At 46.1% G+C, this 13,661-nt stretch overlaps 1 protein-coding gene across 5 annotated transcripts in view; it reads right to left on the bottom strand.

Annotated features, from left to right (window-relative positions):
- FBLN5 (fibulin 5) overlaps positions 1 to 13,661 on the bottom strand; it is a 49,123-nt gene that overhangs the window by 30,708 nt on the left and 4,754 nt on the right. Inside the window, exons 2-5 of one of the 5 annotated variants that reach the window (XM_075614532.1) lie at positions 11,572 to 11,626; positions 8,394 to 8,445; positions 7,504 to 7,734; positions 582 to 704 (exon numbers count right to left, since the gene is read on the bottom strand). In XM_075614532.1, the coding sequence (XP_075470647.1) occupies positions 582 to 704; positions 7,504 to 7,734; positions 8,394 to 8,445; positions 11,572 to 11,626 (461 nt within the window). The other 4 variants (XM_075614533.1, XM_075614534.1, XM_075614536.1 and 1 more) reach the window with 4 other exon arrangements.

Genomic DNA, 13,661 nt, shown 5'->3' with positions numbered 1-13,661 from the left:
ACTATTTGGACAATATTCTGGAAATAATAGTATTATATTTATGTTAAAAAAAAACACAGAAAGGGGACGAATCTTTGTAATATAAATCACTTTCAAAATTGAGAACATTAAAATGTCAGTGTGTAAATAAATTAGTACGTGGTACTCTGTACTCTGTCGCGCAACCACGTTTCAACCACAGAACGATAGTCTTCAAAACCACGCTAACAATATTGTTTGCCCTATTAACCTATCCACAAGCTTGCGTGTAATTACCAGTGGTAACCCCATTATTCCCTTCATCGCTACACACAACGAATATTGCAAATAAAAGTGAGGTTTTTAAAGTCCTCTTCACATTATACCTCGGGGTGTCAAGTTCCAAGGAGCCACAGACGTGAGGCTCAAAGATTTGGGGACAAAAAACAATGCAAAGTATGTAAGAATACGTATGGGACCCCAAAGGGTGTTGGGGTTCTCAGCCATTGCTTAGGTTGCTAACACCCCCAAACCACCTCAAACATGATACCATTAAATGATCAATAAATGTGCATAGGAACGGTCGCAGCCTCGTGGTGTAAAGACAAAGATAAGAGACTTACCTAGACACTGGCCCTCGAGCAGCCAGTATCCGTCTGTGCAGGAGCAGGTGTACCCGCCTTCTGTATTTATACAGATCTGGGTGGGGTTACAGTGGTGGGATTCACTCTCACACTCATCAATATCTGCAACAGCAAAAAGTGGCACAGTTAGCGCAAAGGCCTGAATCCGCCGGTCCCCACGGCCCATACGGCGTCTCGTCCTCTCATCCTGACCCTGTACTTAACTCAAATCTGCCACATATCTGGGGGGCTCGAGGTTATATGTTGGGGGCTGCTGTAAAAATGTTGTCTGGTGCTTTATTTAAAAATAAACATCGCTTTTTTTATGTGATATTAACAAACCTTTTATAGTGTCTGCAGTTATTTCTACCTGTGCAAACCGGGATAGTGCCGTGCTGAAGCTTAGCTAATTTGGCAAAATACGGATAAAAAAACATTTTTATTCTCATTAAATATAATATATACATACAGAGTATCTATCTATATACAGTGATTTTCTAACACGGAGTCACTACATAATTACTGCCGCTCCCTTTCCCACACACCCTATAACAGACAGATTTGTTTTCACAATGAAACTTGCTGGAGAGTTTTGGAAAGTCCGTGCTGTCCTCGGGACTGAGCGCGCACGCACAGAAACACAACATCTTATTAGAAATAGATTAGTGTATAAAACAAGTTACAATCTTTCTGTACAATAACTAAGGCCGGTCCTCGCTTAGCCGCCTCAATGCGTCCGGCGCAAACCGCCGTCGGATTGCGGGTCCATGTTATTCCGTGACGGTGAGCGGCAGATAAGCGGTTCCGATGTCCAGCGGACTGCATTATGTGGCGTCGGATAAGCTGTTCGACGAAAACCGGAACATCGGATAACGAGGACCACCTGTATACACAGTCACTATTTATGTAGATAGTATATATATATATATAGGTATAGTGCTATAATAACCCAATTCTATCCAGAAGGGTGAACACAATAAATAATAGTTACCGCTGGTAAACCGTCAGCGGGGAAATGCTAAGAGAGTAAATGGCTTGTGTCAAGAAATCCAGGGTTACTACACCCCTAATAATACTCCCTTAAGAGAAACAATACTGAGCACAGAGGGGTGCTATATTCAAACCCCCAAAAAAGATTTTTTTTTAAAAATATATATATATATATATATATATATATATATATATATTTGTTAGTCCAATAAAAAAGGTATCACCGAATACTGAAGAACTCATTTATTCTGCACTATCGCAACTGGACTAGCACGGCTATTTTCTGCTTTATATATATAGGTTATATATATATAGGTTATTGGCGACTCATAACAAGGGGGGCAACGTTTCGGGGACTCCCTCTCTCATTACCAACTACTTCCTATAATACAGGAAAAAACAAGGGACCTTCTAGACAAACGGTTATAGGTATCAGCTCCTCATATTGCAGCTCTCTGCCGAGTCCCGTGTCTCTTCCCTCCCTAAACATGAAGTCAAAGGACTCCAACTAAATTTTAATTACAATTAATGGAAAGAAAATTATATAAAATATTTAGGAATAAATGTAACAAAAACATACCAATCTCTTTATACCCATAACTACCCCAAAATAATAACACAAAATGAATAACAAAAAGTCTGTCCCATTCAGGATGAGTTCAGCGCATTCAGGTTCAGCAGCGTGCTAAAAAGAGTGTAAACACACCTTAACCCTCTCACTGCCCTTATACAAATAGTAGAAAAAATGGTTCATTTGGGAACAGGTTCCAAATTAAAAACTAGTTCAAACGGTGTAAAAGTGTTACACGGCTGCACTCTTTGTTTTATTGGCCACGCCAATATATGTTGCAATAAAAATAACACAATAGGATTTATTTTCTCTTGTGACTATTATAAAGCAGATCTCAATATTCTGGCTGTTTGATTCAAACACATTCCAAAAATATACTGGCGTGAAATTCTCTTCTCAAACCCCCTGTAATTCCCTTGTTCTGTAACAAGGGAAACGATTTCCTGAGGAATGAATTCTTAAATAGTGAAATCACATACTTTTCTGGCCGCGTTTTTAGTTTCAAGATAATCTGAGGCCAGCTACGAAGCTGCTGCAAAGGATTCTGGGAGCTGATATAAAGTATAGCGATGTTTATCACTGGGAAAACATGTTTAGAAGTGACATTGTTGTAAGGTTCAGAGTTAGGTTAGAGCCGGAGGGCTTCCAGGAGCGGAAATTTACACGTTCAGGTAAACGTAGCGCCGTGGGCTTCCTGCGTCACACAGGCCACGACGGACGACATTGCAGCTTTCTGATGGACTGCGTGACGCCACTGAAACTGCCATTTTTATTCCCCAGGAGGGAACAGTAATGCATAATTTTTAAAGGTAAGTATATGGGGAACCAGGAGTTGAAATTAGTGGGGTTCATCTCCGGGTACCCCCTGCTCCCCATACTGGTAAGTTTTAAAGCAGCATCGCCTCTGACGCAGATATACATGTTTCAGGTATTTGTGGGGGTCATCTGTGTGAAGATTCAGGGGCTCCTCATTTTCTTGGGGTCCCAGCATCTTGTTTTTTGGGAAAAACCCGAAACCGCACATAGTGATAATGAAATGATTAATGCGGCTGGAATACAAGCTGGGAGTACGGGTATAAATGCCTTTGCAACCTTATTTCTATATTACTCATAACCACACATATATATACAGTAATATATATACAGAGAGAGAGAGAGTACTGTACATGTGTTGGAGCAGGGGAGGCCAACTCCAGTCCTCAAGGGCCAACAACAGGTCAGGTTTTCAGGATATCCCTGCTCAGCACAGGTGGCTCAGTCTTCAAATGAGCCGCTGATTGAGCTACCTGTACTGACGCAGGGGTATCCTGAGAACCTGACCTGTTGGTGGCCCTTGAGGACTGGAGTCGGCCGCCCCTGTGTTAGGCTGAGTCCCCAGTCTTCACTGTGGCACGCCCGGCTGGGGGGGGGGGGGCGGCGCATGAACCGCGATCTGCGGTCTGGGGGGAGAGGGAAGGTTTGCGACGGGAGGGGGCGTGGCTGTGGGTTTGCAGGGGCGTGGCCATGACGTCCCGCGGCTGGTTCGCCCTTATTGGCTGAACCGCCGGCGGGGGCGTGGCCAAAGCCACCGTCGCAGATGTCGAGTTCAAACTACCCTGCCTCCCTGAAAACCTGTCGCGCACCGCTGGGGAAAGGTGCGCGACAAGGTAGCGACTGGGACCGGCCGGACTGGGGGGGCGGGGCTTGATAGGACAGCGCACGCCGAGCCGTGCGCTGTGCCGGTGACTGGGACCGCAGCCGTCGATGAATGAAGCTGTGACTTCTGTGACCTCCGACCTTACAAGCGTCTCTCCACGCCCCATTGAGCCGAAACATCATTAACCCTTTCACTGCCAGCGCATTGTCATGCAATACGTGGCTGGCCCCTGGCAGTGACAGGGTTAATCTATCCCAAGAATACCTCATTTGGCCTTAACTTGAATGGCTGAAACGTGCCCTGTGGAATAGCCCTGATTAGTACGCATTGCCACAATGTTACCATTTCTGCATGGGCCTTGTTGGAAAGGAGGTTATATAAACCGCTTATCCATATTTTCCCTGTCAGTGACGGCTAAGCGCGAGTTCGAGGCGTTGCGAGTGCGCGACTGGCAGGCTGATTATGGAAAGAGAGCGCGGCCAATTTACAATGTTTACATGTCATGCAGGATCCGAGGCCGGGACGTGTGGCGCGTGTTATTCTGCGGCAACAAAACCGAACCAAGAAACACTCCGCAGAGCCAAGAAAAGCACCGACATGTCTGTCTCCATCAGCATCCATCTCTTCAGGAACTAGTCATGATGCCAACGCTTTGGACACCTGGAGAAAATTCAGCTCCAATAAATCAGCGTGTCTGCAGTGGTCACACCCGTGGCGGGGCCACGTTCTGTGCCAGAATGAGTGAAGTTTGGGTTTCTCAGAGAAGGTGAAATTCTGCAACGTTTCAGGCATATCCAGTTCTCTATACGCAGTGACACGGTGCTGTACCGCACATAACCAAACTGCATATATACGGAAACTGTGAATACAACACAGGCACCAAGGAGTTGGGTAACCAGGGGGATTCAGCTGGCTCGCACCGGTTCGTGCGAACCTGTTCCTAAAATTTCACAAGTTCAGCGAACCGGTGCTTCATTTTCTCACCGGTGCAGGCGCCGGGCGGACGGCATCTCCCGGCGGCATCTTTCCCCTGCATCTCTTCTCAATATGGCCACGCGGCGTCAAATGGCGCTGCGATGCCATGCCAATGGGGACGTCACGTGACGTAGCTGCATCACGTGACGCCCGTTGCTATGACAAGGGGACGCTACGTGACATCACGAGGCTTCAACACGGCGCCATGTGACGCCGCACGGCCATATTCAGAAGATTTGCAGGAGATGCGATGTTGGGAGAGGCCACCGCCACCCCCCTTGGTACTTTGAGGTCAGGGGGAGATCTGGGGGAGATGTGAGGGGGAGATCTGGGGGAGATGTGAGGGGGAGATCTGGGGGAGAGATGTGAGGGGGAGATCTGGAGGAGATGTGAGGGGGAGATCTGGGGGAGCTGTGAGGGGGAGATCTGGGGGAGATGTGAGGGGGAGATCTGGGGGAGATGTGAGGGGGAGATCTGGGGGAGCTGTGAGGGGGAGATCTGGAGGAGATGTGAGGGGGAGATCTGGAGGAGATGTGAGGGGAGCTGTGAGGGGGAGATCTGGAGGAGATGTGAGGGGGGGAGCTGTGAGGGGGAGATCTGGAGGTGATGTGAGGGGGGAGCTGTGAGGGGGAGATCTGGAGGTGATGTGAGGGGGGGAGCTGTGAGGGAGATGTGAGGGGGGAGCTGTGAGGCCGAGATCTGGGGGAGCTGTGAGGGGGAGATCTGGGGGAGCTGTGAGGGGGGAGCTGTGAGGGAGATGTGAGGGGGGAGCTGTGAGGCCGAGATCTGGGGGAGATGTGAGGGGGGGAGCTGTGAGGGGGAGATCTGGGGGAGCTGTGAGGGAGATGTGAGGGGGGGAGCTGTGAGGGGGAGATCTGGAGGAGATGTGAGGGGGGGAGCTGTGAGGCCGAGATCTGGGGGAGATGTGAGGGGGAGCTGTGAGGGGGAGATCTGGAGGAGATGTGAGGGGGAGATGTGAGGGGGAGATCTGGGGGAGATGTGAGGGGGAGATCTGGAGGAGATGTGAGGGGGAGATCTGGGGGAGATGTGAGGGGGAGATGTGAGGGGGAGATCTGGGGGAGATGTGAGGGGGAGATCTGGAGGAGATGTGACGGGGAGATCTGGGGGAGATGTGAGGGGGAGATCTGGGGGAGCTGTGAGGGGGAGATCTGGGGGAGCTGTGAGGGGGAGATCTGGGGGAGATGTGAGGGGGGAGATGTGAGGGGGAGATCTGGAGGAGATGTGACGGGGAGATCTGGGGGAGATGTGAGGGGGAGATCTGGGGAGCTGTGAGGGGGAGATCTGGGGGAGCTGTGAGGGGGAGATCTGGGGGAGATGTGAGGAGGAGATGTGAGGGGGAGATCTGGAGGAGATGTGAGGGGGAGATCTGGAGGAGATGTGAGGAGGAGATGTGACGGGGAGATCTGGGGGAGATGTGAGGGGGAGCTGTCAGGGGGAGATGTGAGGGGGAGATCTGGGGGAGATGTGAGGGGGAGATCTGGGGGAGCTGTGAGGGGGAGATATGGGGGAAATGTGAGTGGGAGATCTGGGGGAGATGTGAGGGGGAGATCTGGGGGAGCTGTGAGGGGGAGATCTGGGGGAGATGTGAGGGGGAGATCTGGAGATGTAAGGGGGAGATCTGGAGGAGATGTGAGGGGGAGATCTGGAGGAGATATGAGGGGGAGATCTGGAGGAGATGTGGGGGGGGGCAGAGGGTGATGTGAGATGCAGGGGGGGGGGTTGGTATACCTGAGAAACTTAACACGTCTAACATTGGCTCCTAAATACATCCCTCTATTAGAAGAGACACATTAATATTAAGCTATTTTGGTGCATAAAATAACACAATAGCGCACAGGGGGTGTGAACAATGTCAGTATATACAGGTCATTGGTCCCCCGCTGTACGGCTGGAATTCGGGTTCCGGGGTCGCACTTATTGCTCGCGCTATTCCACGGATAATTATTGTCCAAAATAAACGACCGTGTCGCGAGAGAACCTGTTACTAACATCTCTGAATCCCACTACTGGGTAACCTCAAGGAAAGTGGCCCCAGTGCCCTGCACCCCAGTGTTCCCAGCAGTCTGAGCCGCAAACTGTAACAATAAATAATGTTACCTTAGTAATGTACGGCTGAGCTCAGACAGGCTGCTACACTACCGCGCGTCCGCGCGCCTCCGTCTGCTGGGCGATGAGTGCTCATCCCCAGCAGACAGAATGACGCGACTTGGTGGCGGGACTTGCGTCATCCATTTAATATTAAAAAAAGAAACAAAGTGTGCGTGTTTGTGATTGGCTGGCGAAATACACGTGACGCGGCTTCCGCTTGAAATTACAACTTCAGTTGTCTCCTTCAAGTGCAGCCGCGTCAGCGCTGCACTGCGCCGCCGGTGGTAATTTTCAGTTTGAAAACTCCCACAGAAAGTGACTAACGAGCGCGCACATGTCGCGTAGCATCCTGACTGATCGAGGCCAAAGGATACATTGTAGCTGGTGAGTTACACTCACGGAAGCAGCCATTATGTTAGGCACACAATCAGGATTTTGACAGAGTTATAACAGGAGCACCGATTGGCATCTTAGGTAAGAATGTAGAATTATACATCGCCACGCACTTTACATATAATAATAATAAAAAATAAAAAAATGGTGGGAGATGTAGTATTGCTGCTTTAAGGTGTTACATTTGCACTGGGAGTTTAGAATGGAAGGTGCAAATCCTACATGCGAGAGAGACTGCTGCTACTCACCAACACACTGGTTGTTGTCATCCATCTTGTATCCAAAGCGACAGATGAGAGGCCTGTTAGGAGAGGGGAAGTTAGGGGGAGACAGAGGAGCGGCTGCTGGAAGGTAGGGGTTGCGATAAGGTGTTCTGTACTGGGAGTTTGTTCGGGGGATACAGAGATATCCTCCGTTTTGGTTCACACACATCATATCTCCCCGGCACGCATCCAGGATTATCCGGCATTCATCCACATCTGAAGATTACACAAAGGAGCTCATGAAACACGACTGTTTGTGGTTGTATTTGCATTTTTAGTGCACACGTACATTGTTATTCAGAAACCTGGATTTACTAAAGGTTCCTGGCTGCAAAACTGGATTAGTAGGACCCCTCCAACATAGCACCAGGTGTATCAAGGCAATGGGACGTTTCAACTGATACATTTGGTGCAATTACTGCGTTTTTTCAATGCTTACACAAGAATAAAAGATACAATTGCAGACAAAACAAAAGATTAACAATTAGTTCTTAAAAATAAATGGAAGTAAAGATATTAACACCAAAAATTACAATATTAAATTCATCAAAGTTACACAAACATGTTACTATATCGGAGAATGAGATAATATAAACCTTTAAATAACGTCAATTTCAGCTCATATCTGTGACAGCTGACTGCGATTTATACATTAGTCAAGAAAATGATTTCTTGTTGCTGCAAGCTTCTCCAATTCCTGTGTATGGTTACTATACCCAGCAAGGTTTTATCCACACAGTTTAAAGGTATTATGCTGCTATAAAATGCATGAACGTACTCTGGTACTATTACTCATATATTACTCACGTATTACTCACATATTACTCACATATTACTCACATATTACTCACATATTAATTCAAACACTGTCTTACCTAAGCACTGTCCACTGGCACGGTCCATTTCAAATCCATTGTTGCATTGCTGCTGCAACACAAGAAAATAAAACACAAGTTAAATAGTGACCACTGTAACTTGAGAAATATGTATTATTTATAACATTGAATGACATACAACATTTGGGCCCGCAAGAGGTGTGTGTGTATATATATATATATATATATATATATGACAGTATGACAATGATTGATGGATTTGGTTTATAAAGAAAATCTCACAAGATCTTCTTCCGAATTTTCACAGTGGGTGCATTAATCCTTCGACAGATGGGCCACCTACGCATTGCTAATATGACAGAGATCTCAACCTTCATGAACCAAAATCAGTGAGATTTGGGGTTTCTGGACCAAAAAAAACTTCCAACACTTTGAATGGAGAAGTTCAACGTGACTGTTGGTGAGACCGTATGATAAAGAATCAGTGACACTGACGCCAAAGCATTGTGATGTGACTCGTGTGATATTGAAGGAACGGTCATTGTAACTCAGCAGAGATTGTCCTGGAACTAGATTCTATATTCCTCTGTCTTCCCCTTCAGTTATGGGATTCATTTCTCCCTTGTTTAGTTGCCTGTCATTTTCCCCTGTCCCAGCAGCTTGCTGTGTGAGAAAATGCAACATTATTGCTACATGTTGTGGCTCCCTTAGACATTTCAGTGAGTTGCTATAGCAGCCCCAGCCTTTCTCTCAAATTAGCTAGTCTGCTTTCTCCCCCTCTGCACTGCCCACAGATGGTCTGTCCCCAGGCTATCTTGCTACCCAGCATACATTGGGATTTCCTTTTCCACCTTCACCACCGGCTGAGTGAGTACCCTGCTGTAACTGCTCTAGTGGCAGGATTACCCTTTTCACCTGTCCTTAACTACAAAGCACCTACAGAGAGACATTATCTAAACACCAACATCTCTTTACAAGTGCCTGTCTTTATGCTGCTTTCCCCAAATAAAGTAAAGAAAAGAAACAGAACTTGTTGTGCTTTGAAAAGAGGGCCGAGTTGAAACTATCTGGGCTAATCATCTTACACATGACCCTGGCCTCCAGAATAGAGATAGACTCTCACGGACAGACACCTGGGTTTGTTGGCTGTATCACGTCGGGATGTGGGAATTGACATTGGATACATCTTTTCCAAGTGAACTCACTGCCAACATTTACAGCAGGGGCGGCCAACTCTAGTCCGTAAGGGCCAACAACAGGTCAGGTTTTAAGGATATCCTTACTTCAGTGCAGGTGGCTCAAGCAGTCTCTGCTTCAGCACAGGTGGCTCAATCAGTGGCTCAGTCGAAGACTGAGGGGCGGTACAATCGAAGACTGAGCCACTGATTGAGCCACCTATGCTGAAGCAGGAATATCCTGAAATCTGGACCTGTTGGCCCTTGAGGACTAGAGTTGGCCGCCCCTGAAGAGTTGGCCACACGAAGAAAGCCAGGAAACCCCCGTGGCTGCAATTGTTAAAGGAGAAGGAAAGGACATTGCTAACATTTGCTGTTTTCCTGTATATGAAGCGGACACGTAAAGCCAGGAAGTGCTGTAACATCGTCCATACGCGTCCTTTCACCCTTCTGTATTACTAATCCTTACTTGTGCGTGTATACAATCGGTGAGACAGAGGCTGAGTGTGCACACTCACTATCCTTACCTGTGCGTGTATACAATCGGTGAGAAAGAGGGTGAGTGTGCACACTGTCACTTTCCTTACCTGTGCGTGTATACAATCGGTGAGACAGAGGGTGAGTGTGCACACTGTCACTATCCTTACCTGTGCGTGTATACAATCGGTGAGACAGAGGGTGAGTGTGCACACTGTCACTATCCTTACCTGTGCGTGTATATAATCGGTGAGACAGAGGGTGAGTGTGCACACCGTCACTATCCTTACCTGTGCGTGTATACAATCGGTGAGAGAGGGTGAGTGTGCACACTGTCACTTTCCTTACCTGTGCGTGTATACAATCGGTGAGACAGAGGGTGAGTGTGCACACTGTCACTATCCTTACCTGTGCGTGTATATAATCGGTGAGACAGAGGGTGAGTGTGCACACTGTCACTATCCTTACCTGTGCGTGTATATAATCGGTGAGACAAAGGGTGAGTGTGCACACTGTCACTATCCTTACTCAACCAGAGAAATTAAGATTTAATTGGCTTTTGGGGTATGTTTGTGAGCTGATTCCTATCAATTGAGAGAGAAATGATAATCTAATTAACTATTTTGTATGTCTGAGTTGATTAGACAAACCCCTCCCTTAAGTGTTGGTCAAATGCATGTGAATAGGGTACTTAAGTTACTTTAGCATGGCTGTTAGCCATAAGGCTGTGTAACATCAAAAGCGTCTACAAGAGTTAATTTGGGAGTTGAAATTGGAGGAAGATCTGGACTCTGCATTACAATTTTGCCACTGTGAGACATTAACTTTTAACATCTGTGATTTATTTGTACACTTTTATCCTCCAGTACCTTGGAACTCTCTCCTCCTGCATCTCACTATGCCCTCCCTATTTCTTTTTCTGTTTACTGTTTGCTTACTCCTTTGTGCGCAGTTCTGTTCTCTACAACATCTCCACTCCCCACTGCACCATTATTTATACACCTCTCTCCCAACAACTTCTTTACCCCTCAATAAAAAACACCCACACAAATCCTCTATTCACACCCTCTATCTACTCCTTCCTGCTGCTGGGGATCTCCCCAAAGCCTGAAGCCAGACATACACACCTGATCTCACTCATGCCTCCCTGACACCTCTTCCCCTGTAAATGGTGTTAACCTTTTCATTTAACACTGACCTTCCTTAAATTTTACCCCACAAATCAAGCATCCCAATAGCCTGCCCTCATGGCTGATGTCCCATACTCAGTCACTCCTACCACCCATTGTGACCAAGCACTGCCATCTACAGCACTTACTCCCTCACCTGCTGTCTCTGTAAGTTTCCCATTAAACCTCTTAGATTGTAAGCTCTTCGGGGCAGGGATTTCCTTTCCTATTATCTGATTTTGCTGCACTTATTGTATAATTATAACTCCCTGTACTGTATTCTTTGTGAAGCGCTGAGTACACTTTTGGCGCTATATAAATAAAGACATACAATACCTGTGCGTGTATACAATCGGTGAGACAGAGGGTGAGTGTGCAGACAGTCAGTATCCTTACCTGTGCGTGTATACAATCGGTGAGACAGAGGGTGAGTGTGCACACTGTCACTATCCTGAAACAAAGAGACAGAGGAACAACTATCACAATCCTAGAAATTGACAGGCGATAAGGACCAGTCCCGTCTGTGCAGCTCACCCAATCTCCTCAGACACTATTAGATGCTTTGTGTCTATCCCAATCATTACCTCCCTTACAGTATTAGCACCTACCACCACTGCCTGGAGGCCGTGCCATGCACCCTCTACCCTTACCGAAGTAATTCCTCACATTCCCTTTGGGCCTCTTCCCCTCCAGTGTCAGAGAGCGGCCTCTTTTCCTAGCACTTCTCTTTCTTTGAAACATGCTTCCCTCCACCGTTTCGAAACCCTTGATGTATTTGAAAGTCTTTATAATAAAACTCCTCTCCTCCATCAGGGGCCGTCATACTTTCCCGGTTACATTTACGGTGGACCCCGCGCGCCGAGCTACTCATTCTTCTTTGCACGACTTCTCATTTATTGATGTCCTTTGAGTATAAGGTCAGCACTGAACCCAGGGCCCCATGATCCTCTGCTATTTCCGTCATTGTTTATTAATGACTAGGAAACGGGAAAGGAATATATTGCCCGGTCTGCTGATGCAAGCGGCCGTGCTGGGGTCTTTCAGAGAAGGGGATATCTTCAGGCTGATGAAAGAAGTGGACCCACATTGGAGAGGTGGGGATAGACTCCTGAAACTCTGCCAACGCGAGACATACTGGATTTATAAATTGAAGACCTTAACCCCGAAAGGTCTGAACATTGACATAGACCTCGGGGCCTTCATCTAGCCGCTAGTATGTCTCGCTAGGCACAGAATATTTGTGATACATTCATTTCTTTAGGAGGTTTTTTTGGGTCACTTTTGTGCTATCGTATGATTTTAAAAAAAACATCAGATATTTCTATTAGAACGAAGTTAAGTATTACTGTGAACCATTCTGACACATATCATTACTGATTTTACTCTATTTTGTCATGATCTTTTTCAGATCACACCTATCATCAGAACCAACAGTATGAGTTTTTTTATCACATCTATGTTCAGATTTTTAAAATTTTTATTAAAGAGTTATTGTTTTGAGGGTTTATACATAGCACTATGTCTATAAAAATGTTTTAGCAATGTTCAGAATTTTAATTAAGAAATTCCATTATGTATCATGATTTTTATGCCATTAGAGTTTTTGATTTATATATGTTGAAAGTTGTGATATTTATTTAATATTTTTATATCTCTTTGCAACTGTAACCTTGAAATATTCATTTGTAATCTAAAGTTTAATCAAGTAACTTTTAAACCCTTGCATCCAATTGGGGTCTATATAGCAAAGTATTTTCAGAGTTAAATACTTTTAGAGTTAAATACTCGTTCACATGACCACCGAATTTATTTTGTTAACAATTCATGTTTTATTGTTATCATAATTATGCTAGCAGATCAAGAAAGTATTAAGTGACTTAATTTGGTATAAGTATAAGCGCGATCTTTGAGCGCTCTCCGTTTTTAATACACAACAATTGAGAAGACCGAATGGACTTATGACACAGCAAGAAGGGAGGAACTCAGGGACAGGATCGGATTGGCTGAGGTATCCCTACATAAGCCTGAGGAAGCCCAAGAAGGGCGAAACGCGTTGCTACAATCCCTGAGTACTTTTTTACCACCTCAGCCAACGTCAGGAGCAGGAAATAGGAGCGCAGCACAGCACCCGGACGCGGAGAGTTAGCTGCGCACTTAAGTATCCTGCACGAACTTTTCCTGAAAGACTGGCTGTTTTCACGATCACCCAGCTCTTATGTCATTTTGACTAAGTGCTTTTTTAAACGTTTTTGTTGGGGTTCTGTTTATTGATTTTATTATTAAAGATCACGATCACTTTACCCGTGTTCCACTGTGTTAACAAGGCACTCTGAGTGACTTCCACACTCAGCTGAAGGTTTGGCTTTGGAGTTCCATAGAGGGGAGAAGAGATACCAACTTCAGTATATACTCACATATGGCCGTGTGAGTTTTCTTATAACTATTTATGGTTATATTCCAACCTACCTCTGCCCCTTCATCTTTTT

This window comes from Ascaphus truei, chromosome 9 (genome assembly GCF_040206685.1).
Source record: "Ascaphus truei isolate aAscTru1 chromosome 9, aAscTru1.hap1, whole genome shotgun sequence".
Classification (NCBI taxonomy): Eukaryota; Metazoa; Chordata; class Amphibia; order Anura; family Ascaphidae; genus Ascaphus; species Ascaphus truei.
Note: the sequence above shows the minus strand (reverse complement) of the source record. Positions and strands in the feature narration are given on the sequence as shown.